The following is a 22,812-nucleotide window of genomic DNA, read 5'->3' on the forward strand; positions in this document are numbered from 1 at the left end:
CTCTTGCAGCTGGCGTGTAGGAGATGGTGTAGGAACAACGATAGGAAAGAGAGATTTACAAAAAACTCCAACCGTGCCTGAACCTAAAAGGCCGATCATCTGAAATGTTTGGGCAGAGACGAAGCTTTCACGCGCGTTCGATTTCTCTAACAGATGGTGTCGATGGCACTCTTAATCAAAAATTACGTGATAGTAACATCTAGCTTGCATTTTATTGCCATACAATAATTGTCCAGTGTGGGTAAAGCTGATTTCCATCTTGCTTTATTCATCCTAAAGTTGTTTTGTGGTGTATGTTGTGAATGTGTCTCTCTTTCTCTCTAAAAATGGCGTAATAGGTAGTGCCATGTTTATAGTGGTGTCTCTAAATGTGCGTCTGCGCGTGGATGCAGACAGCTATAGAGGCCTTGGCGGTGACTCTGTGCTTACGCACGCATTGAGATTTGCAGTCTTCTTACTACAGTAATCAAAAAAGAGGAGTTTTAAGCCTATTGTCGTGTCTTGGAGTTGCGTCAGCCGCCTCCTGTTGCACTCTGGAAATTTGTCTAAAAGTTGCCATTTTAAAATACCCAGAAATGAAAGCAAGCGAAGAAATTATTTTCTTCTTTCTACATTTAAGGCCTCTAAGCTTTCTGTGTTCTGCTTCTAAAACTCACCCTAACGTTTCTCCCTAACCTATTATCATACTACATTAGTATTTCCTACTTTTTATCATCCTTTGCTTTTGCAGCAGGCGTGTATGTGCATGCGAAGAATACGTATTGCTCTTGACGATGCATCTTGTCACGTACGAGTGCCTTGATAATGCAGTGGTTAAGTGAATAACACAAAGGCGCGATAACCCGAGTCGAGGGGATGTCCTGGGCGTGCAGCCTCTCGATGAGTATCCCTGCAGGAGTCCAATGGAGCAAAGAGAGGGACTGTGCTTTGGAGAGCACTGTAAAGAAATTCAGTTCTGGCGAAGGAGCTCGGCGTGGCCAGGTGGGGTGGCTGGTGCGTGCTAAAGATAGGGGAGCCTCTTCCAGAGCACGCTGCAGGGAGGGGAAGGGTTCTTCTGGGCATCACCAAGCTTTGCTTTTGGCCTGCAAATTCCCACGAGCCTTGAGCAGACACCTTGCTAACTGGGTGATGTACGCGGGTAGGAGTGCCTGTGGAGGGCCAGCTCCAAGAGAGGTGGGGTTCGGGAGCTCTAGCTAAACTGTTGCTCCTCAAGCCCCCCCTGCTCGTTTCCCATTAGCCTCAGGCATAACATTTGTAGGTGCCTCAGTTTTTTGCCCTTAAATCAGCCAGGCACTTCAGATCCCTGGAGGATGCCTCAGTCATGTCAGGACTGGGCACCCAGCGAGTAACTCGTGTTTGTTTTCAGTTGGGGTGAAGAAATTACGTTCTTCCCAGCACGTGCTCTGGGGCTTTCCATTGTGTCCTCCCCACTGTTCGTATGGGAGGCATCTGCTTTCTGTTAAAAGAAGGAAACGGCCGTTGCAGGTAAAATGTGTAAGCGTTATTTGCGGTGGTGTCTGTAGATGTCAGTTACCACCTCCGTGACGATTGCTCTTTCTGGATCTTTGAAAAGATGAACAGGTTTGCTTTGAGGAGAGGGATCCTGGACTGTAGCCATGCTGTACGGGAGGCAAAACGTGAGACAGACATGTCTTTAGCACGCGTCTCTCGGGTGCTTCAGTCGCCTTGTGCGTGGTGTAGGGGATGCCCTCCGTTCTCGGCTCCAGCCCCAAACCCCTTTCCTGCGGGTAGGCACTGCAACACCGAGGGTTACGGTAACACAGAGAGATGTTTCCAGGCTGGCCCACGGTACGCTTGTGATTCCACAGTCAGAGCTCACCGCTCTCACGTTGCATGGGAGACGAGCAGGTAAACCCCTGACTGTTGGGAGTGCCTCTGTGGTTGGGCAATGATACGCTTTTTTCCTGTGTTACAGTTGAGCAAGTAATCAAGCTGAGTGTTTTATTCTCTGAGTACCTGTCTCAGTGAGTTCTGAAGGCGTAGAAATGTCAAGAAACCTTTAGGATTGACTGCATGGCATCGCTCTGATTAATGCCTCTTTCAGACACAAGAGTCTTAACTGAAGGGGTTAAAATGGGCTCTGTTTACAGCGCACATCCACCTTCCACCTCTGCGTTGCACCTATTTGTACTGCACCGTGTGCTTGTAACAGCCTCCTCCTTTTTCAGCAGCTGGTGAATGTGGAATTCTTCCTTTCGGCAGTTACAGTCATTCCTTGAGGAGCCATCAAAACCTCAGGGTGTTAAAGACACATTAAAACTTACTGAGGGGGTTTGAAGGTAGATCGGGCTCAGTGTATTATGCAGCTGTGCCTTGGACGGTAAGCCCTGTCTCTGCTGTACGGAGCTAGACTTTCAGGGCTGGTGAAAGAGAAAATAATAGCATGCTTATCCTGGGAGGGATGATGCTGACAAAGGGCGTTCGTCTAAGTTCTCACTCCAGCCCCTGCTTGTTTTTCATGGCGAAGGGCATCCTTTACTCGGATCCTAGGTGACTTCATTTTTCATTCATTTCTTTTTCTTGTTCGAAGGGGCTGGGCAGGTCCTGTCTCAGTTGGACTGATTCTCAAGAAATTCTTTCCTGGCTCTGCTTAGCCCGCTGGCTGACCTTCAGCCACTCCTTTCATGTTGTTTTGCCTCTGTTTCCCCACCTGGGATGTTTATATGTTATGAGACTATAGAATGCAATTATGTTCTGTGACAGTTCAAGTGCTTTGAGACCTCAGGAGGGAGAGACTTACATACAAAGGGAAATACTTCATGAATAGTTGTTACCGTTATTTATTATTTACACTTATTATTGGATTCCAGGGAGTTGTACCATGCTCCCTGGAATCCAATGAGTGCCTCTCATGTGCTTCTAAAGGCAGAAGTCGTTCTTTAGACAGATAAAAATTTAATGAGGCCAACAGGAGTGCAGCTGTCTCTCGACATGGCTAATCACAATAATGAAAGTGCCATCAGCCCCAGGCGCTCATAAATTTCCCTAGTTTCTTTCCAGGCAGGTATTTCCTTTCAGCGTCTACCTTTCATTTCAGCGTCAGTGAAACTTTCATCCAATATTCATGCTGCCGCCAGGTTCAGGAGAACGGCAGCCCCTCTGTGCATCGCTTGCTTCTCACCTCTGCACAGGAGGTTTAGGGGCTGGTAGATTTGGGAACAGCTTGGCTTTCTGCTCGACTGACGTTTCCTGCCGTTGTTAAAAGGGGGATCTTCTCATCTCTAGTTTACCCATAAAACACATGGATGTAAATTACAAAGCACCCTGCTCCTGTAATGGACACAGTTGTGTGTTCATTAAGGGTCGTTAATGAAGCCGTCTCTACTGAAGCTGAACCAGACCCTGCTGTAGGTTATGTGTAAAAATGTTATGCAACTTACTGGCTCTTACTGGGCAGTCACAATTGATTTGGAACCTGCGATTTTGATGGGTACCTAATTGTATTAAATGACTTTCAAAAACGTTTATTTAGGAAACACTTTAGCATAATGTCATTAGCACGGATTCTGCCCATGATTTTCCTTCTTTTTTTTTTTTTTTTTTCAGGGCAGTTAGGCTTAAAACTCAAATTAAATAATGACAGATTTCTTCAAGGGTATCTGTTAGATCTGAAACCTGGAAATATCCCCTGGGCCATGGGTCTCAAAGACATTGAGGTGCCTGTATCTCACTTATTTCAGAGCGCTTAAATAAGTAAGTCTTAGGAGCTCTAAAATTTTCTATGCCTTTCTTAGCTTCATGATAACTTGTATGAAGTCCTGTCTGGTATTACGTTTAATCATAATTAAAACTTCTGAATGTGTCCTAAGAGATTCTTTATTCACAAAGCAGGAAAAAAGGTAAATAAGCAGAAGTTGCCAAGACTTTGCCTGTGAAAATGAGTGTATTTTCACTCCGTTGCGTATTGTTGGGAATTTCTCAATAAAGCACCCCGGTCTGTGGCTATTGCCGCATTCTTATTTCTGCGTTCTGAGATGACTGAGCCCTGTGCGGTTAGGTGAAAGGCTTATAGAAATTCAGCAACCTAAGAAACGGTGATTTACCTCCCGCCTCCCCTCTGCCGTGACTGATCCCTGGGCGTCTCCAGCTGCTCCCTCTGCCTTGGCAGACCTCCCCAGGGATGACCGTGGCTCTGTGGTCCCTGGTAGCAGAGTCATCCTCCGCCCCCTTCTTTCGTGTCACTGCTCTTTTTGAAGAGGAGGCTCGATAGCAATCAGATGGGCAGGAACACGGAACTTTTGAGCGGCACAGGTGTGTGCCGAATGCCTTTTATTCATTGCTGCGTCACAAAGATTGATACTGGGATCATGCGTGTGGGAGGATGTTTCCTCAGGAACCCTTTGCTCTTGGGAAAGAAATTGGGCAGAAGATAGTAATTTCTTGAGTGACATCGGATGGAGGATAAATCAAAGCACTCCTTTGCTGTCCATTCAGCAGGAAAAAGATGATTATCAAAAAGCCGAGCAGACAAAGCTGTACCAAATAATTACTCCAAGTTACTTTACAAAGACACTGCCCTTTTAGTTTCTTTTATTGGTAGAAAGTTGAGCTGTATGAAGTGTTTGACAAGGACATTTCGATTTTACATTTCAATTGAACTCCTGCAGGGTTTTTTGACAGGTTTTTTGTGCGTCTTGTTTTGTTGACTGGCTTTCTAAGGGTTCTTTGTGTCCTTTCCTGGCACAGGGTACAGCACTTGACGTGAAGCCCTGCAATAAATACCGTATACGCTAGCAGCTCTCCAGCAGTCCTTGCCCAGCTGGCACACCTTTGGGTTGTAACGCAGGTCTGCCGTGGGGTTGCCACTGTATAAAATGAGAACCGTGGTCACCGTTCCTTATGCAGGTGCCTGAGGACTGTCTGATCAGCGTTTACGGTGCTTCGGTGGTGACATTTGCTATGCATTTTTGACATTTTTGTTTAAAAGCTTCCTGCCTGCCAGCGTTTTGTATAATTTAACACCTGTGAGAGCCTTTGGCAAAAGCGTTGAAGAGGAGCGGTTGGATGGTACTAAAACCAAGCTGGCAGGGGCTGTAGAAAACGGTGATGTGTTTAAATGTGAGTGTTTAACCACCATAAATAACGGCATGCTACCCATCGCCACGCGGATGGTGTCTGTGCTGCCCAAACACCCATGAACGTTATTTATTTTAGTTGTGCTGACAGTGTAGTTTGGAAACGGTTGAGTTAAAATAACACTTAGGCTGTCCGCAACGTGTTGGCTGATGCACTGAGAGAAGGATAGGTAGCAACAGATGACAACCTTCCTCCTCTGAAGTTTTTATTCTACGTTGGAGTTCAGATTTATTCGGTTAAGTGTTTTTCATACAAGCTGCATCCTCAGTCCCTTTAGAGAGCTGAATGATGGCGTCAGCTGAATGATACCAGCCCAGGAGGAGAGAAGTTTAAGTTAGAAACGAGATATTTTTCAAGGAATGCTTGGAAAAAGCCCACCAGTGTATTTAGCTGTTTGCGTTATTTGAAGCATCGTAGATAGGTACGCCTTTCCAAGCCTGAATTGGTGTGCCCGGGTACGTACGTGGTCGGGATGCTCCAAGTTGGCTCCTACAGGGACGTGACGTGAACTTTTTTCGGATGCGCTGTGTGTCTGTCGTTCTTACTGACTTCTTACTGACCGCACCGCAGCTTGGGACTGCTCGGCACAGCTAGCGCTGCAGCTGCCTTACTCAGTTGCTTGAAATCCGCTTCTAAGGTGCCTGAACTTTAGACGCCAGGGATAGAAAATTGGCTCCAGATCTGCCAACTGAGCACTGAAGGTGGAGCTACGGAGGAGATGTCGTGCCCCAAATGAGTGGGCTTACAACTTCGGTCACTGAACTGTGCAGAAAGGTGCACTTGTGTGTAACTGCGACTGTTCAAACACTCTGTCTCCTACCTGCCTTGCTTGTGCAATTGCTTGAGCGTTTCTTTCTTGCATTTTTTTTTCTTTGACTTTTCAACTTTGCTCTCTTCCTCCTCTTTGCTGCTGCTACTGTCTCCTGCTTGCACCGCGCAAGCACGCAGCCCACTCGAGAGCTCCGTGCCCTGCCTAGCAACCCGCACGTTGGATGATGAAATCCGAGTGCAGCGCAGCCCCAGCGTGGGATGGCTCAGTAAGTCACGGGCAGGGGTAAGGGCGGGCGGGCTGGGGGAGATGAGAGGAAGAGGAACGGGTGACTCGCACCAGCCCGTCTCCTAACGCTTACTGCTGCATTGACAGTGGGAAGACTGCTAATGCGTTCCTTGTGGAACGGCTGCTGCTCTGGCTGGCCATGTTACCCCCACTGTCCCCTCCCGCGGCTCTGTTGCACTCTGTTTTGCCTTTTTTCTTTATCTGGGATGAAAGAGGTAGGTCAGGCTGCACTCCCCTGCGGGCGGTGGTCTCCCTCCTAAGCCGTCTAGAGACATTTCTTTCATCTATTGAAGAATCCTTTGGCTGTTAAAAGGGCTTCACGAATTTTGCCACCAATGCAGTATTATAAATGCAACGAGCTTAAATATTTTAATTTCCGTATAAATTAAATACAAAAGTAGGCTCCCTTCGTCACACAGCTAGCAGGCCCCGCCAGCTTTATCTCTCAGTGATGAGCTGGACTTTTCTCAGGCCCCACTTATCTCCGATTATCCTTTGTAAAACATTACTCATCAGGAGCCTTGCTGATGACAGAGGAGTGTGGAAGGCACAGCTTATTGCACTGATGGCACGGAGATGTTCTTTTTAGGCCGTAGCAATCTACAGAAGTCTGAATTTCAGGATATTCCCTGTGAACGATGACTATCGAGCCTCTTAGTAGATGAGCTAATAACATGGAGGGGTTTGGACTGCCTGCCTTACTTCTTGCACCACTACTGGACTGAGCACAGCCAAGGAGAGGCTCGCATTGCCTTTGCCAGAGAGACAGTAATGTCCATTAGGCCTGAATCAGGAAATTCTCCTTAGGTAGCAAACTGCATAAGGGTGAACATCGTGTGCCGAAGTCTTTGGCTGAGGTCTCGGCAGCAGAAACTTTTTGCTCCGCTGCTTTGTTCAGGGCTCTGAGAGCCTGTAGGCTGAGAGGCTTGTGGCTTCCTTCTGCTCCCGTATTTCCTCTCAATTCAGAGAAGCTGCTCACCCGAGGACTCCCAAGTTTTTCAGGTTGGGTTTTTTCCTCTCTTTCAGGTCTTTCTCAGAAGTGTATTGCTAGGCTTACCCCAGAGACTGAGATCACCTCGTGTGACTGTAACCTCCAGGTGGTTGAGTCTGCTGCAGAGAGTTGCTCTTACGAGCAGGCTTGTTATACAAACGTAAAAAACCAACTGTTGGACTTGTCCTTCCTGGCGTCGGGTCTCCAAAGGTGCACAACCATTAGGAACCTGAGTCAGAAGGGATTTAGGCTGTACAGATTTGGGCCACGGTGTCCACAAAGCCAAATGGCTTTTGAGGCAGCACTGCACATGCTGCATCTTGCATTTCTAGCAGCATTTTTCTGTTAGTGACTTTGCTTGGCGGTCAAGATAAATTCAGAGACTTGGGGAAAACTTCTAAGTGCAGGCTGGGATACCATCAAGTTCCTTAGGTCAGCAAAGCTGGTAAAAGGTGAAGCTTGTGGTTTCCAGTCTGTGGTGTAGGGATCGTCTAAGTCAGTACTGAGTGAGACTAGTCTGAACTTGAGGACCTTGTAAGGCATCTTCGAAAGATGATATGCACAGACACCAAACTTTAGGGGAGAACAGTCATATTACATGCTCAAGAGGTTTTGGCTGTCAGCATTAAGTGTAAAATTTCTCCCAAGGAGATGGAGATACGAATCACCTTAGCCTGTGAGAGCCCTATTTAAAGTGGGATTATGAGACGCTTTCTACCTCCGAAGAACAAAGAGTACGTTGTACAGTTTTGATGCTCAGATCTCTTAAAGCAAGGCCGGTCTGATGACGGAAAAAGGGAGTGAATAAGGTCTGTGTGTCGTGCCCAGAAGTTGGAGCTGTGGCTAACGTGCTCACAGCTCTTTGTGGGGATAGCTCTCAGAAACGAGTGCAGGTGCAGGCTTGCTTTCTTCTCGGGCTCAGGTCCTCCTTCCTGGTAGGAGCTCTGTCGCTGCCTGAAACAGGAGTGCTATCACATAAGCACTTTCTTTAGAGAAAATACCAGAGCAGCGCTGAATTGCCAGCAAGGGATTTATGGGCAGGAGGGGGACGTTCCTCATCCGAAGAGCTCTAGCTGTGACAAAAGGAGTTTCCCGAGAGCCCTCTGCCCAGAGGTTCATGCTTCTTGTTGTACAGGGTTTTGTCTGATGTCCCTCTCTTCTAGGCTCCATGCACTTGTCCTTGTTCAGCCTTGTAGTGGTAGCGCTGCCGTAGCTGTGATGGTTTTAGGGTATAGTCAGGGTCATGTTTGTAGGGAAGGGTGGTATTTATTAAATCAAGGGGTAAAACTGGAAAAAGCAGACAAGTGTTTTGGCACATGGGTCTGTCCAGGTTTGGAATAAATATGGGATGCCTTGAGAAGAGCTGCTGTGAGTTTGATGTGGTTATGTTGATCACGTTGGGAGAAAGAGGCTGCTAGCAAGAGGCGATAAAGTCATTAGCTGCTTCCCCTAGAAAGAAGGGTAATTATTGCCTAAGAGACATTCAGCCTTGGACATCTAAGAAACAAAGCAAACAAGTGTTGTAATCTGGAACAATATCAGCTATGAAAGCTGTGGGCCCTGATTTTAGTCTGTTTACTCCAGAACGGGACCTAGAAATTTGGAAAACCACCAAAGCCGTCTGCAGAAAAGGAAGGGATACCTTCAGCAGACGCCTTTCTCTACAGCTACATAGTGCAGCTCTTCTCAATAAAATGCACTGAAACAGCATTAAACAACTGTGTAAAATAAAAACGTTAGTATTTTTTACCCTTGCTCAAAGCTTTTTGGAAGCCATACTTAGTTCCTTCTCAGTTGGAGTCATTAACCAAGCCAGGACTCAGAGGTCTCATGGTAAGGCTTGACCAAGAGGAGATCTATCTCTGCAATGCTGTCTCGGCATCCACAGCAGGACAGCAGCTCTCCCAGACCGTGAGCTGGCCTTGGGCCGCTGGGCAGCGTGGGGTACCCAGCTCGGAGAGCAGCCCACCAGTATTCCCATCGCTGCAGGTCTTTGAACTTCTCCCCATCTGTTTACCTCTGCCGAAGACTTTCTGGTTTGATTTCTCTCACTCGGTAGCGTTCAGGTGATAGAAAGTGATAGAAACTTTGCTTGGACTCACTGAGCTGCGTGACACCAATTATCGGCGTGAATGAGCTTCGCATTTTAAAGAAAATGCTTCTCTGATTCTTAATTTGATATTATTGGTGCAGATTTGCAAAGCAGCCATGTGTATCTCTGCATCGAGCTTCAATCTTTCATTTTAATTTATGGGTACATTCTATAGTCATCAAAGATTTCCCAGAATTGGCAGTGTCTGTGCAACCTTTAAAAGATAATTAACTGCACCATACAAGAAAAAGGAGCCAGGGTTTCAATAATGGGCTTCAGGATTACAATAACCTGGGTTTATTTGGGGGTTTTTTGTTTTGTTTTTGTTTGGTTATTTTTGGGGTTTTGTCCAGCTTTGCTTTTTACCAAATAGAAATATTTATTAAATATTTGTATCACAGAAGGTGTTATGAACTACGTAACGTCTACGCCGCGTAACAGGCACGACATACCATAAGTCTGATCACTTTTCTCCTGTTCTGTTTATGCGTTTATCTCCTACCTACAGATTGATATCAAACATTCAATCAAAATTTGTAGACATTTCTAGGTCTGGCTTGCTAATAATTAATTAGGAGAATGGTTGCTAACGTATGTGGCTTAAACCCGTCTTCCAAGTGGCATTTCTCACTCTATGAGTAAACGCATTTGTAAGAACTTCGTAGAGATAGGTGGGGTCTTAAATCTGCCTCGCAATAACAGCAGGAGGAGGGAAAGCTGGGGACCCCCCTTTTATAATGCCTCATCTCCTAGCTGTGCTTGGCTTCTGCTGTGGTGGCATTCCTGCGTGTGGCCGTGACACCCAGCAGGTACACTGTGATTCCAAGGGGCTCCTAAGAAAGAATGCTTTAAGTCTGTCTCCACGTACGTCGAATATGTTGTAAAGAAAACCCAGCTCTGGGAGTCCAGATCTTTTTCTTCCCACTCCTTTTATTTTTTTTTTTCTTTCCCCCTCGGTATGCGGATTTATTATAGAGCTTGTTTGCACTGGGAGCTGATGAACACTGAAAACTTGGACTTGAATTTTGGTACGAGTATCAAAGCATAAGTTTAATCAATATTGTCTCGAAACATAGCCTAAGAAAGAAATGCCTCAGTGCCATTTCTTTTTGAGTATTTTCTGTCTTTCCAGTTACGTTCACGGTCAGAAACTCTGTGATGACCGCTTCTGTTGCTATGCTTCTGGTTCCTGTGAGAGTGGGTGAGAAGGGATGGGAAAATTTCAGAATAATTAAAAAAATGCATACTGACTGCTGTGGTTTATGATACTGTATCCATCCCAGAAGTCTTTTCTTTTTTTTTTTTTTTTTTAAATTAAATTTTTTTTCTTCTTTTACAATTATGGCTATTTCTGGCTTTCTTCAGTTTTAACTACAAATGCTTTTAGTGGGATTGTAGAACTGAATTCTGAAATCGTGGGGCTTTTTTGCAGGTTCTTTAGAACTATTTCCATATGTTCTGCTAGTCTCGGAGAACACAAGAGTAAGTCGGATGAGTAGTCCATACGGGAGCAAGCAGCTCCTTACTAGCTGTTTCGCAGTGCTTGAATGTCAGCGTGTCAGGTTTACAGGCGAGCGGTTGGTCTTTGAAAAAGAAATGGAGGTGAACTGCTTCAGCTCTCTGTCTCCGGGGGTTTTCTTCAGCTCTCTGGGGTATCTGGTGTCAGGAATTGGTGACTTTTGGTCTATCAGCGTGGTGCACACGTTTTAATCAGTAAAATGCTTCAGGTTCAGGAGCTTAGTTAACGAGCTTACTTGAAGAAAGGTAGATTTTTATTATTGGCTGTTTCGAAGGACCAAGAGCTGCCAACCGCCCTCGCTGCGTGAGCTGCACACCAAGCTCTGGGATGCTGAGGAGCGTAGGGCAGATGCCATCTACGTAGGAGAGCTAAGGCGCGGGGTTCGGAGTGACCACGAGGGTCCCAGCCCTGTTGAGGGATGGGTTTGTCACTGGGTCCTGGGTGACCCCGCAGCATCGGTGTCAGCAGCCTGTTGCTGTTTTGCTTTTTCTCCCGCAGGCAGGAATTACGGAAAGTCCTTCGACTCTTTTGCTGTCCTAAGAGTCATGGGAACGCCGTGGGTCAGAGGTGATGAAGCGTTAGCATTTTAATATCCCATGTGCCACATGAAGTCCCGGAAAGCAGCCTGTCAGGGTCTTAAATTCCCCACATCGCCCTCCCTTGTGCAAGGAAAGGTGTTGCTGTAGCCTGAGCCTCTGTGTTCTTCTGACTGGGTCGAAACAGGTGCTTTAATTGGTGTCGACATTGTTCTTACAGGCAGCCCAGCCATGACTCACAGAAACCTGACTTCCACCAGTCTGAATGACATCTCTGACAAGCCTGAGAAAGATCAGGTAAGCTTCAGATTCAGACTTCGCTTGGGGATGTGCACGGTTAGGAGCTGGATGTTGGGGAAAGAGGCTCTGTACCATAAAACTGAAGCAGAAGAAGAGGGTGAACAAGGTGAGTAGAGTGTTTCCGAGTCCTGTGACTGGATCTTCCACTTTGTAAGCACCGGCCCTTGAAAACAGCAGGTTAAACTCTTGCAAGGCCTGAAGCAAGTGACACCACATACATGGCATCTTGCTGGTACCCATGAGAAAGGAGGGAAAATATCCAGAAACTGATGTATTTTGGATCCTCTTCCTGCTGAGAAGAGAGTCTTCAGGGCTTACAGCAAGGGTCTGCGCAGGAGCTAAGGTCCTGCAGAGCTCCAGGGCGTGTGTTCGTCGGGGCCATGGGGTAGATCAGGAGCATTCAGGGGAACGCGTCCCTCCTACCGCAGCTGGTGGAACAGGAGATGCTACCTCACTCTGTGCAAATGTGCGTCGCTTCAGAAAGGCAACTGTGCTGACAGGTAGCGGTGGGAGAGCAGCTCCAAAATGGAGATGAGTAATACAGTTAAAATTGGCCTTTAGCGCCAAGTCTCCATGAATTTGACCGATTTCTTAGGCTAGGGTAATGTTTGCGGTATATCATACGGGCTGTCTCTCTGTGTGTTCTCGTCCTTTCTCGTCCTTTCTGAGAGTTGAAGAGTCTGAAGGGTAAGAGCGAGTTTATTTCAGCTCTTCGAAAACTGGTGTCTGAATAAGGTCTCTGTGCAAATTTCAAAAAACCTTTGTCTTGGTTCAAAAAGTGGGTTATTCTCAAAGCGTGGCTGTTTCTTTCGGAGAATCTTTTTCTTTTTCGTGTCTTTCAGCGTTCTCTAGTCCCATGGTTATTCTGAATGCAAATGAGAGTTACTTTGGAAAATTGTTTGGGTAACGCAGAAATGCTGGCCAGCTGAGAATGACCCTAGTCCTTCAAATGATGGCTGGCTGCAATCTTCTGTAAGTGCAACTCTGCCTTAAAGGGACACAGCAACATAATCAAGGTAGAAAAATGAGTTCAGAGTAATAAAATATTTTTTAAAATAAATAAATAAAAATAAATATACTTTCACAGAAAGAGAAGGGGGGCAACGTGTTTTGCATTGACTTCGGTGTCATTCAGAGTTGCAGCATACATCTATATTGGTTGGTTTTGCAAAATATCTGCTTCCTTAAATATATGCAGCCACACCTGGGGCAGAGTAGGATTGTAAAATAGCTTTTTTTTCATTGGAAAGACTGCTACGCTTTATATTTTTAATTGCATTATAATTGGGGTCTTACAGATAGACTAGCAGAAAACTAGGTCTGAATGTCGCAGCAGGCTTCGGAGATCTCGGTAGTGCAAACAGTCTCAGTTGCCCCTCCTGCTGAAATGTCTCTGGGCGCATACAGATAATAGACGTTTTGTGTAGAACTGGGTATAAAAATAGACGTTTCGGTAGTGCGAATAGCGAAATCTGTTAATAAATCCAGTTTGGAAGCGCGCTCCAAAGTTTTGAACTTTCGGTGTAGATAATGCCTGACTGTTTGTAGTGAAAACCGTTACTTGAAAACTAACTAGTTCCAAAAAGCCGTTTAGTTAATTAGCCCGTGTCCTGCTGATGAACTTTGCACAATGGAACCCTTGTACTGTACGCCTTTTGAGCTGGCCTGAGAAGTCACCTTAGACCTCAGTTTTCGTTACTGATTGACTGAAACGCCTGTCTTGATAAAGTTTGTGAAACGGTGGTGATGCCTGGCAACTCGCTGGAGCAGAAGTTAGCATGCCTACAGGAGGCAAGGGAATAATCCATCATGTTACCACAACAGGAGCTGGAAGGAGAACAGATTTTCTTGCCTTGACAGCAGAGTGACTGGCTTTATTTTGGTATCCCATCTGGAAGCTTGACGGTTAATGAGGCCACATAGTGAGGTATGGGTCTGCTGGAGAAATTCCAATTTTTATTTATTTGTGTGTGTATAAGAACTGCGACAGGCTGAAGTCAGTTTATGACAGTTGCTTGGAGCAGGACTGGGACCTAAGCTCTTTCATCGATCACTATTTTTGCAAAGATAAAGGAGAGTATTGTGCGCCCGTGTTTTAAAGGAAGAAAGGCTTTGAACAAACTTCTGTATACCTTCAATAACTTTCCTGCCTACCTACATCCTTAATTTTCAGTTCGGCGACCTTTAATGCTAATTGGAATGGTGTGATTAACAGCGTAGCAATATTATAGCCAAAATACTCCTTTATTCTGTGTTTCAGTAGGTTCTTACTGAGCAGAAAGACACCTAAGTAAAATTCAAGTAGAGATTCTGGATGCTCTCTCTTCAAACTGTGAAACGTGCTCCTCAGAAGATTTTACCCGTTTATTTCTTTTTGTTTCTGTCTCTTTCTCTTCACGGAGCAGTGCTGGTGGCCAGTGCTTTGTAGTTGCAGTACGACCTCAAGCCTTCCGTTTTTTAGGTTGGCAGGGCGGGTTTTGTGATTGTCACCCACATGACAACGTGGAGAGGGACACGGGACCGCGCCTTAGGACAGCTCTTGCCCTGTACACTTGTCTAGCTGGAAGCAGCTAGATTTTGAAGCAGCCGTACCTTCCAGTACTTTTAGCCTACCTGGGAAAGTCTTCTTACCCAACTATCAGCCTCCAGCCCCGGTGACAGTTAACTTTCTCCATCCTGAGATGCTCTGGCTCTGCTTAGCAGCAGTTCCCTCGCATACATTTAGAAAAGCAGGCAGGTCCTGGGCATCTGCCTGTGGCTTCCCTGCTCCTTTCCCCTTGATCCTGTAAGGTCCAAGTTGAAAACTGGTGTCTCCTGTTGTATGACCCTGATAATTCTTTGTTTGGGATCATTCTCAACTGCGGAGCCAAACGCAGAGCAGATCTCTTGGCATACTGCGGTTGCCTCGCCACTAGTGAGTACTGAATTTTTCCATTCAGTTCCATGTTTGCAACAACTGGTGGTTTTGAAGGATAGCCTTTGAGGTTAGAGGCAACAAAACAAGCCTGGAGAAGGTCAGAAGAGGACACTCTGGGAGGGGGAATGCTCTATGCAGAAGAGTGGCACGTGTTGGCGTGTTATCTAATACACTTGGCCGCTTCTCTCTCCTCTCGGAGCTGGCCTGTTATTGGCAGCAGCGCTTGAGCGTGGTCGGCGGGGCCAGGCTGCTTTCAGGTGGCTTGGGTTGTGGTTGGTTTTTTTGATAATCCAATCGAGGGGCAGTAAGCAGCTGGGACCTCAGCTACAAAGGCAAAAGCCCAGACTGATCCCTCCAAACACAGGCACTTCTTTGAGGTGCCTGGTGTCGAGCCTGGTCTCCTGAGCTTATTTTTCAGTCCCTGCGGAGAGCTGGAATTGCAGAGTCCGTTCAGGTTTCAGGTGGGCTGGCTGCCTCTTGGACCCTGGCCTTGCTAGCTGCAGAAGCAGCCCTGCTAACATAGACAACTCTGTGAGGAGGCTTAAGCTAGGAGAGATGCATTTATGCTTTCGTGCATCTGTGCCGTGGCAGCACCTGGGTGGGGTGGGTGCTTCTGTCACAGCAGGACGGAGAGGTGTCAAAATCGCTTGGGATGTAGCCGAGGGCATGGCAGCGGAGTGTACTAGAGAGCACTGGCCATAGAATCATAGAATCATTTAGGGTGGAAAAGACCTTTAAGATCATCAAGTCCAACCGTAAACCTAACGCTGCCAAGTCCACCACTACACCATGTCCCTCAGCGCCATCTTAGCGTACTTCGAATAGGGAAATGGGGTAAGAACAAAATAGTCTCCAAGAAAATCTCTATATGCTTAGGTTTTCTCTGAAGATCTGTCAGAGAATCCTCCCGGAGGATGCCCTCCCTGAGGTTTGCAAGGGCCTGTTTTGTCCGGCCCTGCAGAGAAATCAGGAAAGATGCCGGTGTTGAAAGGCGGATGCACGATGGAGGTGGTGACAATTGGATTGGCCTCCTCCAGGGACAGAGGAACAGTAAGCGATCAAGAGGAGTGAGAGAAGACAAGAACCCTCAGCTTTCCCGTGACTGAAACCTCTGTATAACGAGGAGCCGGGCTTTGCTTTGCTACACAGGGGCCGAACCTGGTTAGATGTCCTGTTCAGCTCAGTGGCTTTCTCGCAGGTCGCAAAGATGAGTTAGAAGACATCAGCGCTGAGGATAAAGGACGATATTTGCAGTGGTCCCAAGACACACCGACACGAGTACAGCCAGTGGGAATAACAAGAGATACGATTTTATTAAAATCATAGATAGCACTCCCATTTGCCTGTATTAAGTGTTGTGAGGTTGGTTCCTCTACCCTTACGGAAGGGATGGTTTCATGCTTACTTTGGATTTACTTTGATCTTGCTTCTGTTTTGTTTTTCTCATACTCTTTGCCTTCTTTTTTAGAGTTAATCTTCTTACTTGGGTAACCATTAAGCTCTTTCACAAAGAAAATGAACTTAGGATGGCTCTTGGAAGAGGCTGGAGTCAGGAAAGGACAGAAGACGCTCAGGCTCTTTCCAAAGGACCAGCCGAAGAAGTGCTGCCCGTTCCCTCGCTGCCAGGGCAAAGAGCCATCAGCGAGAGGGGCAGGGAAGAGGCTCGCTGGCTGAAAGGCAAGGAAGGAGCAGAGACCCAGGCTATACTCACGGGTGGGGCTTTTCCAAAAGCTTCCAAAAGCCCTGGCACTAGTCATTTTATGACAGCATTTATGTGTATATATATATATATTTTATATATAACTTTCCTCTGGATCTGCTGCCTGCCCTGCCTGAGGGGACGGCCACACAAGGGCTGGGGCAAGCGCTGCGTGGAGCTGGGGCTGGAGGTACAAACCCAGTGCTCTGCAGCTGCCCTGCCGCAGTATTGAAGACCTATGTGGTTGGCTTGTTCTTTGTTAATTTTAAGATCATGGCACTAATTTGTAGTGGCGTCTTGTCCTCTGAAAACAACTTCAGTGTACTGCTCTTCACTAAAAAACCCCAGGCAAATCTTGCCGTAACTTAAAAGTCTGTTTCTTTCTTCTCTTTCCCCTCTGACATAAAGTGTTTATGGGCGTGTGATAAGCAGTTAGATGAGCAGCTTTAGCAAAGGAGGGGTTGCTTCATGGAAAACGGTGGAGTTAGAACGTGTTCATTGGCTTTGTGTAATTATCTTCCTTATATTTGAGACTGGACAAAATAATTTTGCCATCAGAATAAGACTGCGTGAAATCATAAAATGATGCGGAAATCTGAAAGTAATGAAGTCCTGGGTTACTTGTAAGGTTGGGATGTCTGCTAAATTAAAAATGTCATGTTACTCTTTTTCCCCTCTAATTTATGGAAAGCAAATGATTGTAAAGCTGAAACAAGAGGCAGGGCCAATTACCAAAATGCAGAGTTTGCAGAAAATCTTTAACTGCGGATTACTCATCACAAAAGTTGCATCAATAACATTGATTCAGATCTCATGTGCCTGCGACAGACAAAACACGGTGCCCCCCTACCTCGACTGCATATAGCGGCTGCTCTTGGTAGGCTGGTTGTCATGACTGGTGGTCTTTGGAAAGGGAAATTAATGGAACAGTGTTTTATTGTTTATTTTGGTAGTGCAGAGGCGGTTTATAGTCAGTGGCAACACAGGGTGGACGCCAAAGCTTTGCCAAAGCGGCCGTGCTTTGCCTGCATAGAGCAGATCGTAGAGAGCGTCCGCAGGCAGCAGCGAGCCAGAATTTCTGGTTGAGCAAAAGTATGTGTATTTTCTCCGAGAGACGTTCAGCCTTGATTTACTCTTGTGTTGATATTTCGGGGCACTGGGATCTACTGACAGTCACCAAAGTGTTACAAAGCTTTTTGCCCGTCAGGTTCCCAGCTGAGCTCATGGGATAAAAAGCCGTAACGGGATATTTAATGACTACAAGAGGCGGAGGTTTGTGGGGGAAGAAGTGGAGAGGGGAAGAAAGCTTTTATTCCCGTTTTCAGCGCCACGCTCAATAAACACGCTGTCTTGCAGGAGGTGTAACAACTGAAAAACAAAAAGGGGAGCTCCAAAGGAAGTCTTCCCTTCCCGCCTCCAGCCTGTGCGGGAAGCTTGCCCTGTAGCTAAACAAAAGGCTTTTGATTCATTCCTCCTGCCACTCTCGTATCTGTCAGCAGTGCTGAGCACCCAAACAGCTATGCGTGGGGAAGAGCGGATTGTTTATGAATATGGAAATCCGGTAATTTGCATGAAGCGGCTCGTCTCTGCCATGAGAATGAGGGCTTGATTCATTGTACTGTATTACACCGAGATTGCAAAAGAGACTGGTTCAGCATCCTGTCTTGCAGAAGACGCCAGGGCCCTGACTCAAACCGCTCTGATGATAAATAGCTTCAATAAAGGGCACCGAATTTTGATTTTGCTGGTTTATCATGTTTTTTGCTTTGGGCTTGTTTGACGTTTTGGCGGTTTATAAGGATAATTAGGGAAGAGGAGGTGTGTTCCCTTTCATTGTGTTTGTGTTGGCAGAACACTGCTTCTGAGGTAGCAGTGCAGAGAAGTGATTTGCCTTCATTTGTCTTATTTTATGAGGTGTTGGCAGCAGTTAATGTACTGGTCATTTGCAGCTAGATAGACAAGCAGAGGCAGCGGCACTTTTGGACAATTTATTGTTCTTTTCTGTTTTCCTATTAATAAATCTGCATCTAGGCTTCCTGCTCTCTCCTGGGCTCTGAGCTCTCTGTTGCCAGATACGTCAGTGGTACCGGAGCGGTGTCTGAAAGACCAGGACTTCCCATGGCAGGAGAATCCCTCCAGCTCTTGAAGGTCGAGCCGTTGGCTCAAGTTTTTCTCTAACACCGTACTGAATGACACAAAACTGAAGGACCTAATGAAGGTTTCTTGAGCCATCAGAAGAGACAACCTTGTGGTTTACCCTAATCTGGTCCACAGCAGAGATGAGTCTAGAAAAAGCAGGTGTTTCTGGTGGACTGTGCAGCAAACCTGGGCAAGGTGAGGGGGATGTACACATTACGTACATGTAGATTGTTCAACCAAATATAGTTAGAAAAGATCTAACGTTTCTGCTGGTTTAGGTGCATCTTAGCCAAGTTATACATCTTCTATATATTTAATGCAAATAAGCTTTTCTGATGTATTTCTGTCTCTCGGCCACTTCCCAGTTGGGATTGCTCTTGTCTGAACTCCTGCCAGCTTGCAAGTAGCCTTTTGTCAAAGAGGGTGCCCAGAGCAGGGGCGTGGAAGAAAAGCACCGGGCAGCGGCAGCAGCTCAGTCTGCCGGGGATCAGGTGAAGGCCTGCACAGGGGCACCCAAACTTCGCTCTCCGTTGCTGGTGGCACCCCACGCTCCTGCCTGATTTTCTTTTTATTAAAGGCTCGTCTGCAGGTCAAAGCGATTACCACGGCAATTACGCTGTGCAGGCAAGTCCGCGGGGCAGTCCCACAGCCTATACCAGCCGCAGCCACCCAGCTGGGTGACCTGCACTGGTGAGAAGCGGTCCTTTTGCTGGTCTGAGCTGCGTACGCCAAGAGACTGGGGGTTTTTCCAGACAGCCGACTGATGCGGCTACACCAGCGGAACTTCGACGTGTGGATTATGCTTACGTCTGGAAGGTTGGCTTTGTGCTCCTGATCGCCCGGCTCTTCACCATCCGTTGCTCTGCTGGTACAGATAACAACGGCTGCTTGCCCGGTGCTGCCTGGGCATTTCACTAGTGTTATTTTCCATTCTCTTTTCTTTTCAGTGAACGTCAAGATAGGATTTTCTGTGCGGTTTTCAGCTTTCTAGCCAGTTTCAACCTACACTGCCACATGCTGGCCTGTAGTTGCAGTATGAGTCACAAGTGCTTCAGGAGAAGGTTTATAAAAGCGTCCCAACACGATGAATCTGTGGAAATACTAGTGGCCTTGCTTATACTTAGTATTGCTTAAGCCGCGTTTGGGCTGAGCTCTCCTTTGGCAACCTACCTTGGAGTTTCACTCTGCCTGTCCCATGCAAGACATCTCAAAGAGCACTGTGCCTGCAGCCGTGTTCCTTCTCCGTTTGAGCAACCTTTTGGGGAGAACAAGGTTTTAATCCTCTTTGCAGTGCCCAGGGGACAATTTGTCATTTATGGTGTTAGAGCCAGGATTGTAAGTTAGCTCGTGATTCATGTAGTCTTAATAATTTGAAAACATTTGAAATTATTGTTTCAGCTTTATCTGTGAACGAAAGCGATTGAGAAGAGTCAAGTACAGCCTTTATCGGCCCCTTTGTTGCTGTAGTGCAGGTGGACCACAGGAAGCTGGGGAAGTTCCCGCTGCTGTTCCCACTTCTGTCCCTCCTCCCGTGAGAAATCCTTTGGTCGTGCTCTGTTAAAATGTCCTTGGCAGCTCTGAATGGCTGAATCGCTAGGACTTCTTTAATGCTCAAGATGTAAAATAACGGGGACATTTAAAGAAAATCTGTTTTATCAGGGACCTGTTATTACTGAGCTGATGCAATAGCATATAGAAAATGAATATATGTTGATATAAGGGGAGTTTACTGACCTGGCATTATCTCCACTTCCGAAGGGCTTGTATATGGGACAAAAACCGGCTCTGAATGAATATGATCAGTCAGAGAGAGGCACAAAACCCTTCTTATTTGTTGTGGTGTGCGCACTGTTTATTCAAACCGGTGTTTCCATATCAACAGGGAATCTGTGCCAAAGCCAGCTCTGAAGTTAAAAAAGAAATCGGCCTTGTTGAGAGAAACCCTCCTGCCTTTCCTGGGGGACCAGTGGACGGGGAGGGCGCTGATGGGATCCCACTGTTTGGAATGAAGTCCAGTGATTAACGGTGGGAGTGATTCACTGCTTTTGCTGTTTGAACGTCTCCTCATCTGCAGTCACAAACAGACATTCCTAATTTTTAGGGTCTGTCAGCCTGGATGACCTACTTTCACTCCATGGAGCTCAAAGGAAAATGACTGTCTTCCAGTACTGATCACTGCCACCTTTCTGGAGGAGAGGAACAGTTTCTAGGAAGTTTGGTTAACTGGAATTTTATTTACTTTGGCCTTTTTTCTTGATGCAGAGAGCAGTTTTGCTTGCATCGTTTCTCCCCGCAGTGTATCAGCAGCGCACCTCTAAAGCTTCCCTGGGTGAGGGAGTTCTGTGCATAGACAAAACACAGAGCGTGGAAGGTATCCCTTGAGGTCAGCATTCACGGGATAATTTATGGGAAGGTAATCTTAAACGTATATGTGAACAGATACAGAAACGCAGAGAGACGGAGGCAGACCCAAATTCCTGGGAGAATGAACCTTTGTTTAAGTACAAAAGCTCTGTGTGTCTGTGCGCAATGTGGGAACCCCGTGATGAAATACGATGGTGCGATGAGGTGAGCACACATACCCCTACGCAAAGTAAACAGAAGATAGAGTGAATTTTCAAATGGCCTCTGTTAAATAATGCAGCCCTCACCTCTTCTTGCCCCCGTACCTGTGGAAGGGTTTCTTCCCGGAGCCTTTGTTCGTGCTCTCGGGCAGCCTGGTGCCGCCTGCCAGGCTGGAAGATCTCCCTTGGCGTTGATGCAACGGGAATGTGGGGAACTGGATCCCTTTTCCCTGTGATCAGGGACCATTAAGCCTTCCTTCAGTTACACAAAGCACCGCCTATGCAGTTAGGCTTGTGATGGTAATCTGTATGATCAGTGTTTATTTTGAATGCTCGGGTTTTGCTGTACTTTGAGGGGGGCAGAGCTGCCTTGAGTGGGTTTGAGCGTTGCTGCACCGCGAGCTAAGCAGGAGCTGGAGCCCACAGCCAAATCATACCCTAACCTTCCATGGATTCCTCCCCTCCTTGTCGTCCCCACGTTAAGCGCTGGCTGTTTTTAATAGTGCAGTGCTGGAGGTTGTTGAATATAGTGCGCTTAGAAATGGTATGTGGTAGAGTGAAAAAGAGCAGGTTGGAATGGACTCTTTGTTGGAGGTGCTAAATGTAATCTAGGGGCCTTCAGCTTGAGAAAGCGCGGCTTGGGGAAGAGGAGGGAGATTAGTAAAATGATGAAGGGCGTAAAGAAGCAGAGGAAGGGTGGGACATTTTCCCCACTGGATGGGATAGCCCGGGTAGCTTTGCTTTTCCAGAGCGGGGCTGCCAAAAGCCGCCTTCCTGGATTTGGCAAAAGCCTGGAAACTATATTTTTGGTATTTGCCAGATAGATGACGGTCTCAATTTCTCATGCCAGTGGTGGTTGCTTTGGTCGCTCAGTTCCACTGACGATAGCAACTAAACGCTGCTAATGGGAAGGGGAATTGAAGCTTGCACTTGAGATCCTGCGTGGCTGGAGGAAGGCGGGTTATGAAGTTAGTATCTGTTCATAGCTTCCTTAGGTGAAGTCAGTGGATGGCCCTTTCATTCTGATTTTGTTCATTAATATTGTTATTGCAAGGATGAGACAGGAATTATTAGTTATCTGCTCTATCCGTGTAATGGTATTAGACCTGAATAACATTTTTCTTTTATTTTTCCTTTTGCTGTAAGCATGTGGGGGCTTCCCTGCTGCAGACTCAGCAGGCGCTATCAGGTGAGGACAGTGGTGATATCCCATAAAGGCAGCTGCTCTACCCGTAGCAGGAAAGCTCAAATGAGTCATGGCCTCACACTTCACTAACAGGTTTTCTTTTGTCCCAGCCCTCCTTTCACGCAGGGCTGATTTTTCAGACAGGGCGTAGCTGCAGAAGCTTTACGTTGTGTGAAACAGATAGTGTAAGATGGCATGTGAATGGACTAGCTGTGTCCCATCTCAGTTAATCGGGACTACTCTCCCCATGCAGCTGGCCTTTAAATCCAAGCAGTGCTGATCGAGTGAGTAGCCAAAGTCAACAGGCTGTGATCCCGGCGCTCGGTGCGCTGAGGTGTCCTGTGCAAAGGCAGCGGTAGTGGTTGATGCCGTACGGCACGCTGCAGAACTCCGTCCCCAAAGAGCGAGAGATTCCAGGCTTTCGTAGGCTTGTAACCTCGGTCTCAAAGGAGGCTGTTCCTGGACAGGTGGTGTGTTTTACCTCAACTCCAGCTCACACAGCCGGAGGTTTTTGTTTGGTAACCCTTGCTTAGGCTAGGAGTGATCAAATATGACTATGACACATAAGGGCAACCGGATTCTTCCAAAGATCAGTGCCTACATGTTCCTCGCAGGCTGCCTGCAAAGACTGGAGCATCATTGCGGTAACGTGACTAGCCAGAGGGCTTCTCTGGTTATAATTTTAGTGCTGTATCAGGGGTTTTTGGTTAGCTTT

At 46.7% G+C, this 22,812-nt stretch overlaps 1 protein-coding gene across 6 annotated transcripts in view; it reads left to right on the top strand.

Moving 5' to 3' along the window:
- The window catches only part of SLC4A4 (solute carrier family 4 member 4), a 227,753-nt gene that overhangs the window by 137,343 nt on the left and 67,598 nt on the right, over positions 1 to 22,812 (top strand). For all 6 annotated transcript variants that reach the window (XM_075501329.1, XM_075501335.1, XM_075501332.1 and 3 more), the window contains exon 7: positions 11,513 to 11,589. In XM_075501329.1, the coding sequence (XP_075357444.1) occupies positions 11,513 to 11,589 (77 nt within the window). The remainder of the gene's footprint in view (positions 1 to 11,512; positions 11,590 to 22,812) is intronic.

The sequence above is a fragment of the Mycteria americana genome, chromosome 4, assembly GCF_035582795.1.
Source record: "Mycteria americana isolate JAX WOST 10 ecotype Jacksonville Zoo and Gardens chromosome 4, USCA_MyAme_1.0, whole genome shotgun sequence".
Lineage (NCBI taxonomy): Eukaryota > Metazoa > Chordata > Aves > Ciconiiformes > Ciconiidae > Mycteria > Mycteria americana.